This window comes from Phocoena phocoena, chromosome 7 (genome assembly GCF_963924675.1).
Source record: "Phocoena phocoena chromosome 7, mPhoPho1.1, whole genome shotgun sequence".
In the NCBI taxonomy this organism is placed as follows: Eukaryota; Metazoa; Chordata; class Mammalia; order Artiodactyla; family Phocoenidae; genus Phocoena; species Phocoena phocoena.
The window spans coordinates 108,931,407-108,955,016 of record NC_089225.1 but is presented as its reverse complement, the minus strand read 5'-3'; the positions used below and the strand labels follow the sequence as shown (position 1 = coordinate 108,955,016).

Below are 23,610 nucleotides of genomic sequence, written 5' to 3'. Positions count from 1 at the left end.
TGTGTGCATCACCGTTTACTCAAAACTATCCTTCTAGGGCTTCCCTGGTGGCGCAGTGGTTGAGAGTCCGCCTGCCTGATGCGGGGGACCCGGGTTCGTGCCCCGGTCCGGGAGGATCCCTCATGCCGCGGAGCGGCTGGGCCCGTGGGCCATGGCCGCTGAGCCTGCGTGTCCGGAGCCTGTGCTCCGCAACGGGAGGGGCCACAACAGTGAGAGGCCCGCGTATGGCCAAAAAAAAAAAAAAAAACTATCCTTCTAGTATTGGACTTTATAAAAAATGCTTCACTAAAGATTCTGCAGCTAAATAACATGCTACCAAATTGACTTTAGGAGAAATTGTACAAATTAACGTTCTCTCAAAATATGAGAAAATATTCACTTCATCTTCTCACCAATATTTTTTTCTACCAATTTTTTTTATTGTTCTTTATCTTTACTAATTTGACAGTTTAAAATAGTGATTCAAAGCTTTAAATTTGGTTTTAGAGGCAGGACATTTTATATGTTTATGGGCCTTTCGTACTCCATCTTTTGTTGATTGCCATTTATGAACTTTGTCCTTTTCTCTTTCAGGGTTTTCGTGTTCCTCTTTATATTTTAATATCATTAACACTTTGTAATATATAATAGAGCTACTTTTCCCATTTTGTTGTTCGGCTATTAAATTTTTCTCAGGTATTTTTTTCATTTCTGTGTGTTAACATTCTTTTAAAATATATTTTTCTTTATATCTTTTGCCTTTGTGTCATTCTTGGAATTTATTGATTGTAACACAGCAAACATTCTCTAAAATGGCCATTCTTTTTGCCATTTTTTGCCATTTACCCCCAAAACGTGCAAGAGTTAAGATAATAATGAGACTTTAATATAGGAATAAAAATTTCTTGCAGAGTTTGAGACTTCTTCGATTTAGCCAAACACACACAAAGAAGATGGGTCAGTACAGGTGGTCCACGGTATGGGCTCATGAATGGTGTCCTGGATTCCCTAGCCAAGCAGGTTAAGAAGGGGCTGTATGATCAACGACCCAATAATTGTTTGCCCTAAAATATAGACTGAGCAAAAGGACCTTCTTTCACAAGTTGGCAAGATGATGAGTGATGTCATGAAGGTTTTGTAGGCACCCAAGTCTAGATGTGACTAATTGCCTTTTCACAAATTGTTCACTGGTCTAATGGACCGCCAATCACTTGTCTTCAAGGCTGGATTGGACTGGAGCAGAGAATAATCAGCTTATACAACCATATGTTTCTTGTGGAACACAAGATAATCCAGGACAAAAAGAGACAACTGAAATAAGACTTCATACTTATAAATACACACACGCATAAACACACACACAGAGCAAAGCAGGCAGCTGGAGAATAAGCACATATCTTCCAATGTTTCATCTCCAAACCGAAAGGTCTAAGCATCTTATACAAAGACCTAGATTTAGTTACTTTAAACAAAGACCTATTGGTTACAGATCCTAGGATAACAAAATAAATTCAGGAATGAGAGCTCAGTGAGACTAGTTAGAACTCAGATCACCGCTGAGGCAGACCTACCTGGCAGCAGAGAAGAAAGACAAATGGAGTTTGGGAACAAGGGACCCAGTGAGTGCCCCTGTTTGGTCTAAGGATGCCCTAGAATGCTTCCAAGTAGGGGCCCTTGAAATCGCCCCAGAAGAAACTCCAGAGCTGTCACAGAATGAGACCACATCAATAGCTGAACCAAGCTGAGTGTGTCGCTATCAGCCCTGTATTGTATCAGCTGTACGAGAGCAGTTTTAGAATGTTTGTAGCCACATGTGTCTTACTTGGATAAATAATTTTGTAGAGTCAAGGTAAAATCGTAAGATTGGTTCTGCTGTGTTTTTTATCACGTGAGTAATGCACGCTCCAATTGCAGGAACAATGTTCAATCTAGAAAATGCAGCTAAGGAAAACTAGTATTAAAAATAATTCGTAATACCCTCATCCAGAGGTAGCACAAGAAACATTTTGATATATATGTGCTCAAATTTTTAAAACATATAAGGTATATTATATTTTTGAAGTGTAAAATTATCTTTTTAAAAAACATTTTGAACTTTCAGTGTTCACATTTATTTCTTTTTGATTATTATTTATTTCAGATTCTTTTCTGTTATGGGTTATTACAAAATATTGAGTATAGTTCCCCATGCTATACAGTAGGTCCTTGTTGGTTATCTATTGTATATATAGTAGTGTGTATATGTTAATCCCAAACCCCTAATATATATATTTTTTAATGCAGGTATGTAATACATATGTTTGCAACCTCTAAAAGGTAACATTTTAGGTGCCAATAAATACAGCTCTTCAAAATTGTTAAATGGAGCACAGATACATATCTATCACCATCACTCAACCATCCTTCTGGTATTGGGCTTTACAGTAAGTCCCCTACGTACAAACGAGTTCCACGCCGAGACCCTGTCGTAAGTCCAATTTGTTTGTAAGTCCAACGAAGTTAGCCTAGGTACCCAGCTAACACAATCAGCTGTATAGTACTGTACCATAATAGGTTTATAATACTTTTCACACAAATAATACATAAAAAACAAACACACAAAATAAAGAAAACATCTTTGATCTTACAGTACAGCATCTTGAAAAGTACAGCAGTCCAGTACAACAGCTGGCATCCAGGGGCTGGCATCGCGTGAACAGGCAAGAAGAGTTACTGACTGGAGGAGGGAGAGAAGGTGGGAGATGGTAGAGCTGAGGGATCGTCAGCAATAGGAGACGGAGGGCAAGCTGCAATGTCACTCACACCTGACGTGGATGGCACAGGTTCTGGTTCCTTGCTGGATTCAATTCTATCTACCCTCTTGAAAAAATGATCCAGCGACGTCTGGGTGGTAGCTCTTTTTTCTCGTCATAGATGACTCGGTAGCACCGGATTGCATTCTGAACAGCTGCTGCAACCTTCGTGTACTGCTCTATGTTCAGGTCCTGTGCCTCAAAAACTCACGGTGCCTCCTCAGACACAGAAAATCCCCTTGCCACTTCATGCACCGTGAATCTCTTTTGTTCTTCAGTTACTTCTTCTTCCTCTGGTCTCCATCCTTTCTCTGGGCCTCCAATTCCTTCAGGTCTTCACGAGTAAGCTCCTCGTGTTCCACAGCAACAGTACCGTACCGTAAAGCACACAAAAGCACATCCACGTGTGGAGGATGCACGCCCGTAACAATGTACGCCAGACACGTGAACTAAGTTACGTGATTGAACGTGTGGACGTACTTTCGCATCTTTGAAAGTTCGAAACTTGAAGGTCCGTTATGGAGGAGACTTACTGTATGTATAAACAGTGCTTCACTAAAGATCCTACAGCTAAATCCTTGCCAACAACCTTAACTCCTTAGGACAGATCTCAAAAAGAAGGCTCATTAAATCAAAGAATAAACACATTTTGTGAGCTTTGACTGACATCTTTTGGAAAGTCAATTTGTTGTTGGCTATTTACACCCTCTTCACTTCCATCAGCCCTGAAACAACAGAAGAAAGTGAACCCTTTTCTTGGCAGCCAACCGTATCGCCTTGATGGTTGTGGTTGATAATTCATCCGGAACGACGTTTTCACTGTTACACAGCAGTTTCTGTGTCAACAAAGGGACCAGCCAAAAGCTGTGCTTCTCCAACCACAGAAATATCACTGGTGGTGACATTCCCACACCTTTCCAACATGAAATTATGTACACAGCACCTCTGTGCAGAATAAATCTCCATGTATTATATAAAATTGGGGCACATTTTATGAGAGCTGACGTCAAATCATTCAAATGAGAATTATTTCCTATGTAAACCTATAATTTGAACAGCGCTTCGAGGGGTGAAAATTCTGGCTGGGCCGGCACGGGGCGCCGTGCAAGCGCAGCCAGAGGCGGAGATGCTGCCCAGCTGAGCATCGCCCTCTTCCTTGCCGCCGACCAAAACCCCGAGAGACTCAGAGGTGAGGCACCCAGCTACTTCCGCTGCCCGGGAAGGAGCTGATTTGTGATCCTTCCCCATCACTGGGCGATGGGGGTGGTGGGGGAGGAGTCTGCATAGCCGGTCTGGTTCCAGAGGCCACAGGTTTAAGTTACTAGGGTGGGGGGCGGGGTGGAAGTGGTGTTCCGTAGGGATGGTGTCAAATTTGGAGCATCACTCTCGGCTCCTTCTTCCTGAGCTGGGCCACTACTTTGGACCACGGCCTGGGGAAAGTTGGTCAGAAAGGACTGGGAGACCAGCGGGCCAATGCACGGGCTTTAGCTGTTTCAGAGGGGCGTGGCCAAAGTGGGTATGTTAATTCAAAAAGACACACGCACCCCAATGTTCATTGCAGCACTATTTACAATGGCCAGGACATGGAAGCAACCTAAATGCCCATCGGCAGCTGAACAGATAGGGAAGATGTGGTACATATATACAATGGAATATTACTCAGCCATAAAAAGGAATTAAATTGAGTCATTTGTAGAGACGTGGATGGATCTTGAGACTGTCATACAGAGTGAAGTGGTCAGAAGGAGAGACACGAATATCATATATTAACGCACATATGTGGAACCTAGAAAAATGGTACAGATGAACCGGTTTGCAGGGCAGAAATAGAGACACAGAATTAGAGAACAAAGGTATGGACACCACAGTGGGGGGAAAGTGCCCGGGAGAGCGGGAGGGGATGAATTGGGAATTGGGATTGACATGTACACACTAATATGTATAAAATAGATAACTAATAAGAACCTGCTGTATAAAAAAATTAATAAAATAAAATTCAAAAACAACAAAAAGTGGCTATGTTTCTGGACCTTCAGTTAAAGACGTGAACTTGAGAAATCGTTTCCATGAACCTATCCATGAGCCCCTGGGGTAGAGCTGACCCTCGGAGAGTCAGTGAAGTGAGGGAAGGATGCCCTGAAACCTGGGAGTGGTGTCCTAGGAGTGGGGACCAAGCCCTAGGAGAGGTCAATTTGGACGTCCCAAGTCTCTAAATGAGATGAGTTAAGTGTTTGAAACTATCATATATGGAAACAGAGTCTAGGGAACAGCACGCCAAATTTATGAGCGCCCCCAGGGGAAGAGGAGACAGAAAACTGAGCCTATTTGTGACAGTTGGTCGAGTTACAAATGGGATGTGTGGATTCAGTGGCCACTTGCAGCAAGGTCCTTTGTTACAGGTGGGATTCTCCAGGGAGCAGACAGGGGGACGGAGTTACCATGCAGGATATTATTAGGGAATACCCCGCAGATTGGCGGCTGTGAAAGGAAGGGAAAGACTGGGTGCCCATTAGATTGTCCTTCACTGGCTGAAATGGCCAGGGCTTCAGGCTCCCACCTGGATCTGTCGTTGGATTTGGGCCGCCCTGGGGTTGCAGGATCGTGGGTGAGGAGCTGTCTACAACTGAGGCAATCCTTGAAGAGGCCGACAGCAGAAGGCGCCGGGGGAGAAGCCCTCCCGGCAGCTGCGGCCTGAGGGTGGCCTGGGCATTAGGCAGCACCTCTGTGTCCATCACAATATATTTCCTACATGAGCCCTGATGTTCTAACACCCCCCTTCTCCCCTAATTTCCGCTGGATCGCATGATAGGATTGGGGTGCGGGCTGAGAGGAGGTGAAGAGCCCCATCTAAGGGTCCTAATCATGCTCAAAGTTACACTCATTTTTTATCACACATTGTGGTAACCGCACAAGCACATATATACGGCTCAGTGATGATGCTGAATCATCCATTCTCTAGAGAAAATATTACAAAATTAATACCAATGGAGCCGAGTATACAATAAAAATTATGTACGAAAAAGGTGTGCCAGGAGGTTAATAAAAATACCGTATTATGGGCTTCCCTGGTGGCGCAGTGGTTGAGAGTCCCGAGCGGCTGGGCCCGTGAGCCCCGGCCGCTGAGCCTGCGCGTCCGGAGCCTGTGCTCCGCCACGGGAGAGGCCACAACAGTGAGAGGCCCGCGTACCGCAAAAAAAAAAAAAAAAAAAAAAAAAATACCGTATTATATTTTCCTGGATTCAGTGACGTTTATCGTATTGCTCCTCTCTAAATGCATGTTCACTTTCCTGCCTCCTTTCGTATTCGTTATTCCGTGATGTCTTTCTCGGCTCTCCGCTCTCGTAACTGCGCAGAGACCAGAGGCGGCCTGGGCGAGAAAGCCGGCCCGGGGCAGGCCTCAGGGCGACATTCAGGTGAGGGGCTGCCCCCCACCGGCGGCGAGTCCCAGAGCAAGTCACCCGGACATCTCCGGTGCACGACAGGGGAAAGCATACTCGTGCGGTCCTGTTGATTAACAAGCACTGGACGTGCCCAAGGAAGGTCACGCCAACGTCCTCCCAGCGTTAGGCGGCGGATCCCCGCCTCCCCTTTCCGCTCAGTGCGCGCGCCCCGGGCAGGGCGGGGTCGGAAGCTCGGGCACGGATTGGCTGGGAGAAAGCTGCGCCAACCTGTTTGAAAGGCCCAATCGGCGCCCGGCCTTTCCGAGACAGCCAATGGAAAACCGGAGGGGCGGGCCGGAAGGGCGGGAGTCGCTGTTTGAACCGCGGCGCGGAGAGCAGTCCCCTGTTTGGCTTCCCGTCGAAGTAGGTATTTGGCTGTCTGCGAGCCATGGAGGGCGAGTTTCTGGGAGAGGACGCGCTGCTGCGGAAGCTCAGGGACAGCCGCCGCCGCTTCCAGAGGCGCATGCAGCAACTGATAGAGAAGGTGCGGCTCCCCCCGCTGGAGGGGAGGGGGAGCGGGACGGAAGGGGAAGGAGTAGGGGCGGGAGGAGGAGGCAGGGTTGGGGACTGGGGGGCAGAGACGGGGGTTCGGGACCCCCGAGACTTGCAGCCTCGCGCTGGCGCCTTCTCAGCCCGGGTCAGGGGTTCCCCTCGGCACTCCGATCTGACGGGATGCCCCTTCCTCTCCCGCAGTACAACCAGCCCTTCGAGGACGCCCCGGTGGTGCAGATGTCCACGCTGACCTACGAGACGCCCCAGGGTACGAGTCAGCCCCCCTTTCTGAATATTTACGGTTAAGAGTGTAACTAGAATAGTGTCCTACTAGGGTTTGAAATGCTGTCCCTGTTCTCTTGAAAATAAACCTTGTTCACCTAGTAGGTACTAAACCGTCACTAGGTCCCCTGAACGTATAAATTACTTATTTCCAACAGAATTACTTATTAAGACAGAATTCTGATGACACATAGATGCATCCTCATTAAAAATGTCCCCGCCTGGGTTGGCATCCCCGCTGGCTGTCTAATAGCCATGTCAGCTGGGGCCCATTGCTTTAGCCAGGCTGTGACTCAGTTTCTTCACCTGTAAAATGGAAAGATGATGACAATAATATTTACTTGGCGTGGAGATTGTGACAGTTACAGAAGATGAAGCTCTTGGAACAGTGCCTGGCACTAGTAAACACTCGTATTGACTGTTATTTGACATTCTGAGTACTTTGGAATTTGACCTGAATCTAAGGAGAAGGACCCATTCTGTTTAATGGTTGATGCTGCAAACTGACTTAAATCTCATGGATTCTCTTTGGTGAATAGCTGGAGAAAGTTTGCACTGGGTGAGGTCAGTGCCTGCCATTCGGCCTCATTCCAACTCAGTATTACCTACTAAGGAAAGTGAATCTCAGACCCGGTTCTGCTGTGCACCAGACAGACAGACACAAAACAGTTCGTAATTAAATGAAATCCTATCTCTGCTTTTTCAGCTGGCCTAGCCATACCCTGGGTGAAAAATTTATTCAGGCAGAAGCTAAGGTATTCCAGTAGTAGGTTTCTGTTACTCTGGCCTCTGTCAGGTGGTGACAAGTCTAACCCAGATGCAGGACTCAGGAGTGTAGGATTCATTCCTAAGGGTGCTGTCAACGGGCTTCACAGTGTCCTCATGGCCTGTTCATGCAAGGATGGGCAGTGTCTGGAATGTTTTGGTCAGTTCACATATCTTGAACACCACGAATTTCACCCGTGAAAACTCATTTCAGACTCCAGTTTGATGAGAACAGTAGTCAAGCATCAAACACTTTAGCATGTGGAAGACCTGCTGAAGAGCTTGTGGAAACAGATTCCTGGGGCCACTGACAGCAATGCTGGATGTGGATTCGGTGGGTCTGTGTTCTAACAAATTTCTAGCTGATGGGAGTGCAGCTCCCTAGACCCGTAGCTTCCTCTGGAGAGGCACTCAGTTAGGAAGTGGACTTTTTGATTAAATGCTAGCTGGCCACTCTTACAGGGTGAATTCAGGGCAAAACCATAGGGGGTAGATTGGAGCTAACAACCACACTGATTATGGTGAAGACAGCAGGTGAGTAAGAGTCATTCACATGTTGACAGCTAAGCATATACCTGTGCTTCTAAGAGTCTCAGGTTTCTCAACACCCTGCGAGGTGGGCACTGTTAGAATCATCAGTGTTTCATAGCAGAGGATACAGCAGAGAGAAGTTAAGGAACTTGCCTGTGGCACTTAGCCAAGGTGGCAAAGCTTTGGTTTGACTCCAAGCGCCTCTGTTCCAGTGTCACTCTGTTCTGGAAAGGCCACACAGCTCAGTGGTCAGGACCCCAGAGAGTCACTCCCCTGGGTTTACAGCCTGGCCTCACCACATGGGCAAATGACCCGGGCTGGTTATTTCACCTTCTCCTTGCCTCTGTCCCCATCTGTACAGTGAACTTGGTGAGTATCTATCCAAAAGGAATTAAGAGTACCATACGAGTTATATGTCAGTGAGTTGTAAATGAGGTGTACTTGGAAAGGGATAGACTGGAGCCTGGAAGAGTAAGCACCGTGTAATTATTGCTGCTGTTACCATCATCAACAACCATCTCAAGCCTCGCAACCCAATGATTGAATTTACCTGGAAGCCAACGGAGGTTTAGGGAGAGATTAAGTATCTTGCCCAGATTCTGCTAGCTAGTAAGTGTAGGACTCCAAAACTCAGTGTTTACCCCCTGTGCCGAGGGCTTGCTGTGTAACGTGTACATTGTCCTGAGAAAGCACTTGCATGGTACATGGGGTAGAGAGGTTGCCCTCGAAAAGTGATCTCTCTCTCTGTAGTATATGGATTACTCTCAGTATATGTATTTTGAGGACAGTACTTGGCATACATACGTTCGTTGTTTCCATTTAATTTGTGGCTTAATGCTGGATTCAATGAGCTGCTTGCTGCCTACTAGTAGGAGAGATTTTCGTTAATGACAGATTTTTGTCTAGTGTTGATTTTTGAAAAACCTTCAACCTCACAAAGACGAGAAACAGCAGAATATCAGGAACGTGGCTTGGTTATGTCTTGGTTATATTAGATCTTTCTGTTGCCTGTCACTTTGGTTTTCTTTGAATTCAGATTGAACAGAAACTCAGTGTTCATGATAAGTAGTCATTTTTATTTCTTTTCTTAAGGATTGCGAATTTGGGGAGGAAGATTAATAAAGGAAAGAAATACGGGACAAATCCAGGTATTCAATGTCAAATTTTATTGCCCCCATGCCTTGCCGTGGAGGAAGGTTGATGTGAATGAAGGTGGAGATGAGCTGGAACTGTGCCCAGGGGCCACTGCAGGGTGTCGTTCCACAGTTTTCTCACCCTGACTGCCCTGTTTTCTTGTGTGTAAGGGTTTACTGAGATGCATGTCTTCTGTTGCTTGTCAAGTGCAGGTCGGAGCATGTGATGCTTATGCCCCTTGCATCCCCCTGTGTTTCCCCTGCCATGGACCAAGGGACTCTGACAGCTGGAGCCCACCTGTAAGGTGGAGCCAGCTGGATAGACCTCCCCCATCCCCAGCTTCAGCCACAGCTACCAACTTGCTTTGCCGGGTCCTTACAGGAAAGACCAAATCCAGGTCCTTCGGGGAAGGAAAAAGGCATCTTTCCCTCTTCTGAAAGGAGCAAGAGATTAGGGAGAGGGTGCCCTGTGCCGTTCACTACCTTTTAAAACCCAGGTGTGTTTTTCCCGAGTTTATCCATGGACACGGCAGCTATGTGATCTGTTACCTTCATGGGAGGGGCCTTCCTACTGTGAGACCCAGGGTGTCTTGTTTTTTTGTGGCAGTGACTTTTGTAAGGATGTCTGGTATCTTCTTAATCACCACTTCTCACCATGAGGTGCTTCCTCATGGCCAGTTGGGGACCCAAGAATGAAAACATCAGCATTAGGGTTACATAACAATTAACAGCAAATCTGAAATCAAATTTCCTCCTGATTGGTTATTTTAACACATAATACATTTAGTCATAGAAATGTTAGAAATACATATAACTACTGAAAATTAACCTGACTTGTATATGCAGAGATAAGAGATAGTCACTAATAATGATAATATTTTAGTATACTGTGACACCTGTATATGTATTTATAAATACACATTTCTTTATCCCCTTTTTTCTTTTAAATACACTTTTTTTTACCCTCTTTTTTCCACTTAATACATATTGTGAAAACTCCTCTTTGTCACCTGTTGTATAATTCAACCTCCTTTTTAAAAATAAACCTGCTCTCTCATTGCTAGTCATTTAGCTCTTTTCACTTTCCTTTATTATAAGTCAGGATTAGTGCTCTTTTCTTGCAAAAGTCTAGATCAGGGGTCCCCAAACCCTGGGCCATGGACCGTACCAGCCGCACAGCAGGAGGTGAGCGGCAGGCCAGCCAGCGAAGCTTCATCTGTATTTACAGCTGCTCCCCATCGCTCGCATTACCGCCTGAGCTCTGCCTCCTGTCAGATCAGCGGCGGCATTAGATTCTCCTAGGAGCGCGAACCCTACTGTGAACCGAGCATGCGAGGATCTAGGCTACGCGCTCCTCATGAGAATCTAATGCCTGATGATCTGAGGTGGAGCTGAGGCGGTGATGCGGGCGCTGGGGAGCGGCTGCAAATCCAGATTCTCATTAGCAGAGAGGTTTGACGGCACAGAGACCATAATAAATCAGTTGCTTGCAGACTCATATCAAAACCCTGTCAGTGAGTGACAAGTGACAATTAAGCTGCATCTTATGGAGTAGACTGGACATAAGCAACACACTTCTGGTGTCACCGTCTCCCATCACCCCCAGATGGGACCATCTAGTTGCAGGAAAACAAGCTCAGGGCTCCCACCGATTCTGCATTATGGTGAGTTGTATAATTATTTCATTGTATATTACAATGTAATAATAGAATAAAGAGCACGATGAATGTAATACACTTGAATCACCCCCAAACCATCCCCCCAACCCTCCCGCCCCAGTCCATGGAAAAATTGTCTTCCACGAAACCGGTCCCTGGTGCCAAAAAGGTTGGGGACCGCCGGTCTACATGGTAAATATTTTAGGCTTTGCTGCCCACGTGGTCTCTGCTGCAGCTACTCAGCTCTGCATCGTAAGGGGAGAAAGCAGCCAAGGACAATAGGTGCACAGACAGGTACAGCTATGTTCCAATAAAACTTTATTTATAAGACCCCTGTTATATACAGAGACAGAGAACCGTTCTTATCTCTTCCCAGTGCTGTCACCCCTGTTCAGTAAATGCCAAGAAGTGGGATCATTATGTCAAAGGATATGCATTCTTTAAATTATACATAATAATGGTACCCACTGATCAGCCAGTGCTTGAATGGTCTTGGTGGCAAAGTGTTCTCATCTGGACATTTATTTAATGTTTTTACGTAAAAAATTAGGAGGAGCCCTCCCTGGAATCTACGGAATCTTAAGCCCCCTTCCTGGGATTAGAAAACTGGGCGTGGTCTGTGATGACAGCTCAGAGGTCTACAGCCTCACTCAAGTCACCACCTGCTGCCTTCCCTGGGGTTGTGGAGGCCTTAGGCCCCGTGGGCTGTGCATTGACTCAAGGGTTTGTCCTATCACGTGGCCTGGAATCTCTTTCCGACCCCAGAGCTGCCTGTAGTTAGACGCTGGTGCCGATTGGCTGCTTCCCCATGATTCTCAGGCCAAGTTCTTCGATGCCTCCAGACACAAAACAGCTCCAGACACTCTGCCCCATCCCAGCTCCCCCAAGGCAAAGGTGGTGACATCCCCCAGGCAGGATTCACAGACACCTAGGAGATGATGCCTGGGCGCTGCCCCGAAAGGGACAGGCCTCACCACATTCTCACTCCTGTTCTTGCAAGCCTGGGGTGGTCCTAAAAATATTTTAGCCAATCTGGCATCTTGAAATCTCCAGTTTCCCTAATGAGAGCCCATCCATGGCATTCGTCATGGTCGTTAGAGAGGCCAGTTGTGCAGATGAGGCTCTAGAGAGGGAAGCACGGCCTCCTCAGGGGCGGTCCACTGACTGCCCTGTGGGCTGAGCCCTGGTCAGGACAGCTGACCGCCCCGTGGCCAGAGCTCAGGTTGAAAGTGGCTCCCCAAGCCAGGGTCCCACCACATGCTGAGGCTTTTAAAGGCATTGTGGGTCTCGTGACATGGAGATAAATTCACTGTTAAGATAAAAAAGTCACAGAAACTCCCCCAGGGGCCTCTTGAATTTCCGGATTCTACCTGAGGATCTGGTGACAGTTGTGTTCTGTTTTGGCCTTGGCCCTGTGCTCGCCTCCAGGCCAGGGCGTCCTGGGCCTGTCCACTCGTGCCCCTGTTTCCCCACTTTCCCTGCTCCATCACTTACCATCCAAGTGGTTTCTGAGGCAGCAGCCCTTGGCACGGCCAGAGGAAGAAAGCTCTGTTCTTTTTCCAAGGGAAAGGCTTGTCTATCTGCTAGGAGTTTTGAGGCCTTTTGTACCATAATATTCTAGAAGAGAAGCCCCAGGAAACTTCCTGTTCTCTCATATGCTAAAGGAAGAGGAAGGATTGTCAGTGTGTTACTTGACAGTGGCTTTGAAATGTGTTATGACCGAATCAAGCGTATCTTATCGACTTCAAGGGCTCCCCGGTAAAGACGGACGACAGGACAGATGGACCCACGCGAGTCCCAGCTGGAGGTCACAAGCTTCCCTTGCCCTGCACACAAGTTGAGGGTGAGTGTCCTGGCACTAGAAGGCCAGGTCCGGAGGGACGTGGGTTTTTTGTCAGAACGTTTCAAGTCTAGATCCCTCACTCTGACTTTTTCCAAGGTGTATTTTAAAAACTAAAACATTTGAAAGTGCCCTGTTACTTCTTTCTAAGCTCTTCTAAGGAGCTGTTTCGCTCACAGTTACATTGTGGTACTTGACACATAAACGGTACTCGAATATTCTAGAATAATAAAGCCCTCACCCCCACCCACCCATTTTGTTTTGTTTTGACCTTTTGCCAAAAAAAAAATTAATCTCAAGAATTTATTAATAGTAAGACTTTGATGTGCCCTTGCGGGCTGGTGTCATGGACCACTAAGTCCTACGTGCCCTGCAGGCATCCTTTTTCCTGCTTCCTGTTTCCGTGGGGCCTCCTTTCCCTTCCTCAGGCTAGCCGTGCTGCTGAGCCCCTGGCCCAGTCTGCTTTCTCAGAAATCCACCCATCATCTTTCTTTCTGTCCCAGCCTCTCCCTCTACCCTGGGTACATCCCATCAGCTCTCACCTTGAACACACAGAAAAGAATTCGTATCTCCCGTCTCGGGCCCCTTTCTAGCTGCCTCCCTGTGTTCACCTTCCCTTCACAACCCAGTCTGTACCAGTGGCCCGTTTCACTGCCTCTGGTGTTCTTGGCCCCGTGCACACCTCAGCTGGTCCCCTTCTGGCTTCTGGCTCCGGCTCAAAAGCACACCTTGTGGTGAGGTTCCCGGTGGCCCCGTGGCTGAATCCGGTTGGCATTCTTTGATTTTTATCCTGTTGTCCTCACAGTAGCATTCAAAGCTTCTGGAAAGTCTGGCCGTGACCTCAGTGCCCCTGAGCTCCCCGGGCTTTCTCCCTCCTGTCAGCCCCTCTATCGTCCCACCTCCCACCTTCGCTGGTACCCTTTCCCAAGAGTTGGGCATCTTTTTCCCTCACTCCAGTGGAATCCCCTGCCCAGACCCGCTCTGGGTATGTTTATTGCCAGCGGCCTCTCGCTCCTTGAACTCTGTCTGCACTCTGCATATCTCAGCTCAAAAAGCCAACCCAACAGACCTGTCCTCAGGACAAGGCCACCACCGTCTTCCCTGTAGAATGAGCCAGAAACCCAGCATCCTCTTGGCCTCAGCCCCTCCCTCTTCCTCATACCTGAGACAGCGCTGTTCCATGCCTTTGCCACCACCATCTCTCTTGCCACTGTGCCCCATGCCCCCACGGTGCCAGCTCCTGTCTCCACCTGGCCTCCACCCCGCTGACACCTTTAAACGTGCAAATCTGGTCACATGGCTTCTCTGTTCAAAGCACTGCAATGGCTGCCCATTCCTCTGAGAGTGAAAAGAGTTCAGACCATGGCTGACCTGCCCACTGTCTTTTCGCTGCCCCCTGGAAGCCCCCTGGTCCCCAGATCGGAGCAGACTCCCACTTTTACCTGTGTGCTCCACACCTGGCTCTTCCCCTTGTGGCAGCTAACCAGCTGAGTAATTACAGACTTTGTAATTGTTCTTGAACACCCCTGTCCTGTGGGACTGGCCTTTCTGCGGCCTTTGGCCGCCCTGCCCAGGCCCTTGCCTGCACTGGGCAGTCAGAAATATGGGTGGAGTCCTAAAGGGGAAACCGGTGGTCTTTCAGATCAGAACTAGAAAGAACTTGATGGAGATGTTTACTCATGGGTGTTATTTGTATCAATCCGAATTTTAACTCCATAAAGCCTTGGGTCCATGAATTTCCTGCACTGCTTGAAATCAGTAGAAATAGTTCTTCTTCAGCTGAACTGTCCAGTGTGGTAACCACTAGCCACCTGTGACTATTCAGATTCTTGAAAATTAAGTGAAGTTTAAAATTCAGTTCCCTAGCCTCCCTACCCGCATTCCACGTGTTCAACAGACACGTGTGGCTCGTGGCTGACATCCTGGACAGCAGCTGGGGGACCTTCCGCCATCACAGAAGGTTCTACTGGACAGTGCTGGCCTAGAGGGACTCAGCTTCCAGGATCAGAGGCCATGGAAAGAGCCAGAGGTGATATAGAAGTTGCTTTCCCGCGTCTCCCCGACTCTGGGCGTGTTCCTGTTCTGATGGTTTCTCTGCATGGTGACAGATGGCCATGTCCCTGTTAAAGGGGGCCACTTGAAGCAATAGGAGTTCTCACTGTAAGGTGTACTCAAGCAATGCAAAAACTATCCTCGAGAGAAAAATGCAAGCTTTCTTTAAAAATTCTGACGGAAACTTCCTTTGCTTTTAGATTCAGTAAGCAGTGATACTGATACAACTTTATTCCAAGAAGATGTGGTTGCTGGTAACTTGATGGTAAGACCTGTCTTTTGTAATGAAGGGACAGAGTTGAGGCTTGGGGACAAGTACACATTCTCATGACCTGCATCTTCCTGTAAGTCCTCTTCTGAGGCTCGCTCTTTGCTGACATCACCCCTCAAGTCTCTGTCCCCACGTTCAGATCCCCTAAGGCAGCAAGTCACCCCTTCTCGGTTTAGCACGTACTGCCCCAGTTCAAGCCTGATTCACTGAACTTACGTAAATGTTGGGTGACGTTCCCTCTGCAAATAGAACAATCCCGGTGTGCCCTGGGCCTTGACCGACCTCACGGTGTAGAAAGTTGGGTTCTGAGTCGGTCTTTCCCCATAGAGACGGTGTCATAAGGGAGGCGCTCTGGGGAGCGTTTCCAGGTCAACTCTTGGGATGGACGGGAACACACAGGACAGAATCCACCCGAGCCTCTGACCTCAGCCCTGGGTCAGACGCCAGAACAGCTGGCATGGGGTTTTCTTCTAAAAGCACTACTTTTGTACAGAGGTTTGCCCACACATCCGTGTGTGACTTGTAGCGTCTACCTAGAATTAGGTGGTGGCCCTGGGGGAGGAAAGGGGTGCGTTGTGAGGTGTTGTGTCGGGGTGGCAGTGAAGGGGAGCAGGCGGCCCTGACAGTAAAGGGCCAAGGTGTCAGCCATTCCCCGGTGTGTTCCTGTGTCCCCCCGGTCTGCAGCCCCAGGCCCTGACTAAGCCCCACCGGGGTGCACAGTGGAGGCTAAGGCCCCCCATTTTCAGTGTATGGCAGGTGAGGGATAGGAGAGGCAAGGGTTCCTGCCCCCTGAGTTGGACACTGAACTTCTTTTCTTAGAAACATACCAACTGGGGTCAATTCCAGTAGTTGTGTCCTAAACTCGCCGAAGAATATTGTTTCTTTTTTTCTCTTGTTCTAGTAATATTGTCATAAACTTCTCCAAACTGGTATGTTTTGTCTTTCTGTTTTCTTTCGGATTGTTACCACTGGGTCAGTTCCCTAAAGTCGGATTCCAGGGTCAGGTAGATTTTCAGAGGGGGCTGGACCACTTTGTGCTGCTAACAGTAGGAGGTGAAGAAGTGACTTCGAGGAACTTCATTTAAAGACATGTACACTAACGGGCTTGCCAGTGTGTCCCAGGATCCCAGAGCTCGGCCGTACCCAGCAGCTCTTACGAATACTGACTTCTCTTTGGTGTCAGCCTGCAGTGCCCTGGAGCCCATTGAAAACTGAGCTGAGGAGGAAGTACTTGACACAAGTGGATATCCTGCTGCAGGATGAAGGGTGTTTGGAGGTAATGTTTCCTAGGGCGTGTCTTCATATAAGTAAACCATGAACTAGAGACACACCGAGGTGTCATCTCGTCTTGTTCACTTGCTACAGAGCCTGCAAAGAGCATTTCAACGGCTGCTTCCAAACCGTTTCGCTCACAGGCTCCCCGGTTCCTGCTCTTCCTGAGTAAACACTCTGGGACCCTCGGGCAGCGGGATCGGCTGCCCGCTATGCTCTGGGCAGCTCACAGGATCTAGTAGGGCCCCCACCCTCAGGCAGAGGGCTTTTAAGCCACAGAATTAGGGAAGCTGTAGCGCCCACCTCCCTCCTTCCCTGCCGTGACCGGGGCTGCCACGGGCCACAGGGCACCTGTTCTGCCTGCTTCGGCCGTGATGTTGGCGAGATCGGGGGCTGCGGTGGACCCCGTGGGAGGTGGGCAGCTCATCAGCCCCTCTCCCAGGCCTGGCAGCCAGTTTCCTGGAGCTTTGCCTGAAGGAGAGCAAAAGGCTAAAGGTGGAGTTCACGCAAGGATGCCAACTCTTTAGTTTTCCAAGTTCTGTCAGTCTCATCTAAAACAAAGGACATTTTTTAAAAATTTATTTATTTTTTGGCTGTGTTGGGTCTTCGTGTCTGTGCGAGGGCTTTCTCTAGTTGCGGTGAGCAGGGGCCACTCTTCATGGCGGTGCGCGGGCCTCGCAACTATCGCGGCCTCTGTTGTTGTGGAGCACAGGCTCCAGACGCGCAGGCTCAGTAGTTGTGGCGCACGGGCCCAGTTGCCCCGTGGCATGTGGGATCCTCCAAGACCAGGGCTCGAACCCGTGTCCTCTGCATCGGCAGGCAGACTCTCAACCACTGTGCCACCAGGGAAGCCCCCAAAGGACATTTTAATACCAAATAACTAGGAAGTATGTGTTCTGGAATAAATAATTCATCTCAGAGGCAGCCAACTCAACAGGAGCGTGGATATTTTCTTACGCTGCTGCTGACAGAAGCCTGTATCTGAACGAGTGGATGTACGGGAAATGCCTTTTTCCTTAGTCTGGAAGCAGCAAGCGTGGCCTTTTGGTCGCCCTGCCGGTCGGGGAAGGAGGCCAGGGCTGGGACCAGCTCCGTTGTCCCAGCAACAGGTTCTCCTTCCCTCCATCTACCTGGACCGGCCGTCCTTGCTGTCAGAGGATAACGGTGGAGGAGGAAAAGCCGCCAGACCTCCCGAGAGAGATTCTGGCAGACGTGGGGCAGTGGTGGCCCTTGGGCGGTAGGGGGCGATACCTGGAGGCCATGGGGGCAGAGCTCCTGGATCTTGCTAAGACAGCTCTTCCCACCACTGCTGGAGGCCCAGCCGGCCGCTGTCTGTCATCGTGGTCGCGCACGTCACCACTGCAGCCGCAGATGGATGCGCCGTCAGTAGTTGGGAGAGCAGTTGGGGCAGGAAGCCCGAGCCAGCACCTGACAACTCCTTTGTTAAAGTCATCTGCTTTGATTTCAGTGTGCCAGTCACGGAGAGGGAAAGGACACCCGTACGACCCTGGTCCCTTCATTGGCCTCGCTCGCCAGGCCTGCCCGAGGTGAGTGTGACGTAGAAACTTTGCACGGACCATTCACTTGTGGTAGAGCCACAGCACCCTGAGCTGGGCATGTTTCATCACCACGAACTGTGAGAGACACGTGCACGTCATAGGTAAATTATTACGTGTTAAGAAACAAAGTGCTCCTTCCTTCTGGGACTCGCATGCTAATTGCTAATTAGCTCTTTATCCCAACTTAACATTTTGAAAATTTTTGAATCTCCAGAAATGTAGGACTCATACAATAAACATCCTTTCCCGACATTTAGCAATTCACATTGTGTCACGTTTGCTCTATCACTCCCGACATACACGCACGTACACGTGTGTGTGTGTATTTGCGTTCGTGTATATACCATCCCTAAATGCTCCAGTGTCTCCGAAGAACAGGCCGAGTCCCCTCAGAACCACGTTAAACTTGGCACACGTTGAAATGTCACAGTGACGCGATACGGTTTTACCCAGTCGTGCCATCGTTGTCATTTGCAGCCTTTTTTGTTTGTTGAACCAGCTCAGGACCCACTGGGGCGCCACCTGTCGGGCTGACTGTCCCCTTCAGTCCAGAAGGGCCCCGCGGCCTTGCCGTTGCCGCCATCATGATCTTTGCCGTCACTGACTTTCTTGAACAATCCTGGCCTCCAGTAGATTGCAGAATGCCCTTCAGTTTGGACTTATATGTGGTTAAGTTTATGTTAAACATTTTTGGCAAAAATACTACACAGGTGACGTTTTTGTCCTCTCGGGACGTCCTGTCAGCCTGTCCCATTGTTGGTGACTTGAGTCTGGTCGCACAGTTGAGGCAGAGGCCCCACCAGTTTTCTCACTGCAGAAGTGCCTTTTATCCTTGGAGTCATCTGTGGATGACCCCTTGAAGTTGCCTGGTAGCCTTTTCCCCAGAACCCTCGCACCCCATGGTTTTTAGCATCTCGCCACGACCGTTGCCTGAGCTGGGGCCGAACACAGGCCTTTTCTGGTTCTGCCATTCCCCCTGCCTGCATTTGTTGGCATTCTTGTATAAAGAAGGTTGAGCTGTCTCCCTTCCATTTCTTTTTTTCCCTTCCTTCATCCTCCCCAACATGCTTTTTCTTTATTTAACTTTTCCAGAATCAGTAAGAACTCATGGACTCTTTTTTTTTTTTTTTTAAATTCACATAAGAATCTGTTGAGAGTTTTCATCACCCGTTAAGCCTGGAGGAGCCCCTTCCGTGCTGGCTTCTGCGTCCTCCGACCTGTCCCCGTGGGGTTTTGAGCTCTTCTCCCCCACCCTGATTCCAGAGTTTTCCCCCAGCCCCCGCTGGCTCCTCCTTAACAACGAGGCTCATTTGGCCAGTCGTGCAGCACCAAGTAGCCTCAGAATCACAGCACCTGGTACCACTGCTCACCAATGCTGAAGAAGGTTCCAGATCTCCAAGCAGCATTGTCATCCTCAGATAACGTCCCACTGACGGAGCACGTTCAGAGTTATCTGGATTCTATTTTCTCTTTTGGTTGTTGTCAGTCTGACATACAGTCAGGGTCATGTTCCCTGTCTGTATCCAGTTTTAGAGTTATCCCCATCTTTGTTGGTTTAATTTTATTTCTCTAATATGTAAAACATTGAATATGATGCAAAAGTCAAAGCCGTGTGAAGAGGTGTGTTCAGGAGTCTTCTCCCTTCCCCACCCAGCCCTGTAGGCAAACAGGGTCATTATTTTCTGGTTTCTAATTAATCTTTGACAAGGCAACCGATTTCCAAACCATCACACAGGGAAGGAGGACTCCTTTTAGGAAGGTCAGTGGAGAGTAAATTGTTTTGGTAGCTAGAAAGAAATCTCTGAGAAGAGTCTTTTCCCAAATATTTGTGAATTTTTCTTTTGCTTTTGTTTTTCGTATTGCTTAAAAAGAACTCACAATGTTATGTTATACTCCTGAAACTAACGTAATGTTATATGTCAGTTATATCTCAATTAAAAATAATAATTAAAAAAAAGTAAAAGCCCTGGTCCCCATCCAGCCTTCGGTTCCCTGATCTCTGCGTGTGGTCGGTTTTAAATGGTTAACGTGCCTTTGCCTTGTGTGTGTGTTTCTCCAGGATGCTATGGTGACATCTCTGAAGAGAGCCCCGGTGGCCCATTTCAGCCAACTTTATTGCCCAGAGAGGGTGATGCTTTGCGCTCTAGCTCAGCAGGCCTGGCCCTGGTGCCGAGGGGTGATGACATCTCCTTACAGGGAGGGACCGGTGGCAGCAGCTTCTCAAGCGGCCCATCCTCTGAGGCTGAGGACATCTGCAACGCGACACTCAGCGATCTGTACGCGGGCATGCTGCACTCCATGAGCTGCCTGCTGGGTGTGAGGCCCTCCTGCGTCATCTCCACCAAGACGTTCATCCGCCAGAACTGGAGCTCCAAGCGGAGGCACAGGTGTAAGAGCAGAATGGACAGAACGAGCTGCAGAGGAGGCGGGCGCTCTCGGAGGAGCCCCCGGGAGAGACGTCCACCCGGCTCCGAACCTGCGAAGGACGTGGCAGTGTTAAGAGATCGCGGGAACGTACTCGATGTTTCTAGCCATAAGATGGGTTTAAAACTGGGAAGGGCTTTTCTTGAAGTAAACCAAGCCCAGATCCCCGCATTCGCTTCACATTGGAAGGAGCTTCCGAGAACGCCTCAGAAGCATCATTCTTCATTGACTTACTTAGACTCCAGTGCAGTGTATCATCTTGATCAGGAAAATAGATTCATGACATTAAAGTGGTTGATTTCTCCTGTAAAAATAGGTTCTAGACCCAGAGTACCGCCGGGCGAGGGAGGGAATCGTTATAGGGAGATCGAAATCAGATTTGACAAGCTTCATCAGGAATATTGCTCGAATCTTAGGAAGCAGCCCTGCCTGACATACCTTCCCGGCTCCTCGGCTGTGGATGTGTACAGAGGTGGTCCAGCAAGCCCTGGGAGCCCCCAGGGCATAGACGCCCACAGGCCAAGAAGCCCTCTCCGCAGAGCAAAAGCTAAGAGGTTGAGTGAGGCTTTTGAAAGCCTGGGCAAAGGATCTATCAGAGAGGGTAGCTGCCCACCAAAGAGTGACTCCTTCCCTTCACTTTCAAAGACCAACTCCACACGTAGCCCGGGCCGCTCGGAGCAGACCTCTGACCTTGCTTGTCAAGGAAATGATCTGGGAGGATTTAGGAAGTCGGTATCACTCGACAAAGCCATTTCAGTACCCAGGGTACAGCCTCCAGGCTGTGCCAGGGATCGTTACGATGACATTAAAGAAAAATTTGACAAGCTTCATCAAAAGTATTGCCAAAAATCGCTTCAGCAGACGCAGGTGCCTTCATGTACCAGAGCATCTCCAGATAAGGCAAGTGTGGGAGTTCGGTATCAAAAAGAAGACTTCTCAGGAAAATTCCATCCAGACTCTGGCCCCCAGGGCCCCCCAAACTTGTCATCATCACCCCAGCAGAGCATTAAAAGTCCCCTCGGCTCAAACACAATTAGGGCCCCTCCATCTACAGGTTTTGCTCTCGATGCCAGCTGGGGCCATCAGGTCCCCACAAAACGACGCCGATTATCAGACCCTCAGGTGTGCAGACGGTGGACTGGACCCTGGGATTTCTCACCTGTGGGCAGAGCCATCCCGAGGCCTGGGGAAGAGGCTGGCGCTGTATAGGCCACCTGGGAAGAGAAGAAGGTACGTTTCTGTTTGTCGAATGTGGGTGTTTTGCAACAGGATCCTTAGGTGTTAATTTTCCGAACTTTCTCCCAAATTCTTTTCCTTCCTCTAAAATCAGCATTTCTACACATTTTCTATTGGAATGCATTTAGGGGATGTTTCTAAAAAGCTTCCCTTAAGACACTCTATCCCATCCTTGTCAAACTGTCACTTCCAGCCTCTTCACCTCACACTCAGAACGTAGCTGTTGCAGGCAAAACTGATCTAGAATTGACGACTCTGACCCCTTCTGGATCCCCCCCGGGGACAGAGCAGGAGTCAGCCCTTGGAGAACCCCCAGCAGCATCCCACACACGTGAGGGGCCGGACCACACGCTGCTGCTCGGCCCACGGCCTCCTGTCCTCCCCACTGAAGCGCATCTGCTCCCCAGCCTTGGCCACGGTTTAGCTTGTGCAGGTGCCTTAAGCTGCGCTTTACCCTGCATGCACCATCGTATCTTCTCCAGAGGGAAGCCGCCCTGAGTGGTTCAATTTTCTCGCATGGGTGCCAGCTTTCCCAGCGTGCATTTCAGCGTGTCGCACGCAGGGACTTGGGCGACGTATCCCGAGTCCATGTCACTTGTCCACTGGCTGATGGGATCTGACTGAGGTTGGTTTGGCCGGCTCCTTCTGGAACTACAATATAAACACACTTAACCATTTTTCTGTATTTTCTTTTCTTTCTCTACTTAACATTATACATTTCTTGAGGAAAGGGACCGAATCTGCATGAGCTGTGAACACAAGGAATTTTAAGGGCTAACCTCTGAGTGCCCTCTGTGCTCCAGGCCGTGTTAACCCTTTTTCACACCTTCCTTCCTTAATCCCCATGTGAACACTTTGATTAGATAGGTTCTGTCCAATAGGCAGTGCTAGCTCTTCTTCTTATAAATAAGGAAATGTAGTCTTAACTGCTGAATCCACACAGGCAGTGCATGGCTGGGCCAGGATTCGCAAGCCCGTGGCCTTAACCACCAGTTTGCACTGCCTGCCTGAGGAGTTACCGTTACTTTTTTTTTTCTTTACGTTCTGTGGGGTATTTATTAAGCATCATAGCATTCTCTATAATGACTCAAATATTTATATATATTCGATGGAGTTGAATACAACAGTTAAGCTTTTGGGGGCAGGCAATGGGAATTATAATGGAATTATACTGAAATCCTTTTTTTTTTTTTCTTTTTAGAGGAAAGAACAACACATCTTTCAGGATGGAAGAGAAAAGTGATTTTGTGTTAGAAAACCTCAAAGCTGAAAATCTACTGCCAAGTTATTCTGAAGTATTCCCTCTTTCCTCTCTGATTTTTGTGTATTTTTTTAAATTCTCAAGAATATGTGACAACTTGCTTTGCTTATCTGCCCTTCAAAGCAAATTTCTATGAACTTGGTTCTGTTGAGATGACTCTCTGGGTTCTTGGAAATTATCTGAATAAAGTTGACCAATTAAAAATTTTAATGATATTCTTTATAGGCCGATTTTTCTCATGTTTTCTTTGCTACATTTAGACGTGACCAGAGAATCCTCCCTTACGTTTCCTATTTCCTTAGAAAAATCATTTGCTATGAAACCTAAGTTTCAGCCCTGGATACAGTGATCCTGGAAGGAAAATACAGCTGCTTAGTCTTTTAAATTCAGGCTCATGGGACTTGGTATCTTCCATAATAGGAGGTAGCAAATTGAACCATCGTACAACTTAACCCATAAAAGTAATTCCTAGTATTTTTAGATGAAATCATAAACAGTCCTGTGATGGTCCCAGAACACACTTGTAGCCGCTCAGCACCCATGACACCTCATGGTTTTTATTGGAGCTGTTTATAATAGAATATCACAGTGACTTGCTTTTTTGTGTTTTTGATTGTTTTAAC

At 48.3% G+C, this 23,610-nt stretch overlaps 1 protein-coding gene across 1 annotated transcript; it reads left to right on the top strand.

The window, feature by feature from the left end:
• The first annotated feature begins 6,087 nt into the window (after positions 1-6,087).
• Positions 6,088-22,150, top strand: HJURP (Holliday junction recognition protein). Its single transcript, XM_065880191.1, has 8 exons — positions 6,088-6,267; positions 6,579-6,695; positions 6,905-6,971; positions 9,374-9,429; positions 16,419-16,511; positions 17,976-18,054; positions 20,126-21,612; positions 22,013-22,150. The coding sequence occupies exons 1-8, from the start codon at positions 6,088-6,090 to the stop codon at positions 22,148-22,150; spliced, it is 2,217 nt and encodes a 738-aa protein (XP_065736263.1).
• Positions 22,151-23,610: the final 1,460 nt, after the last annotated feature.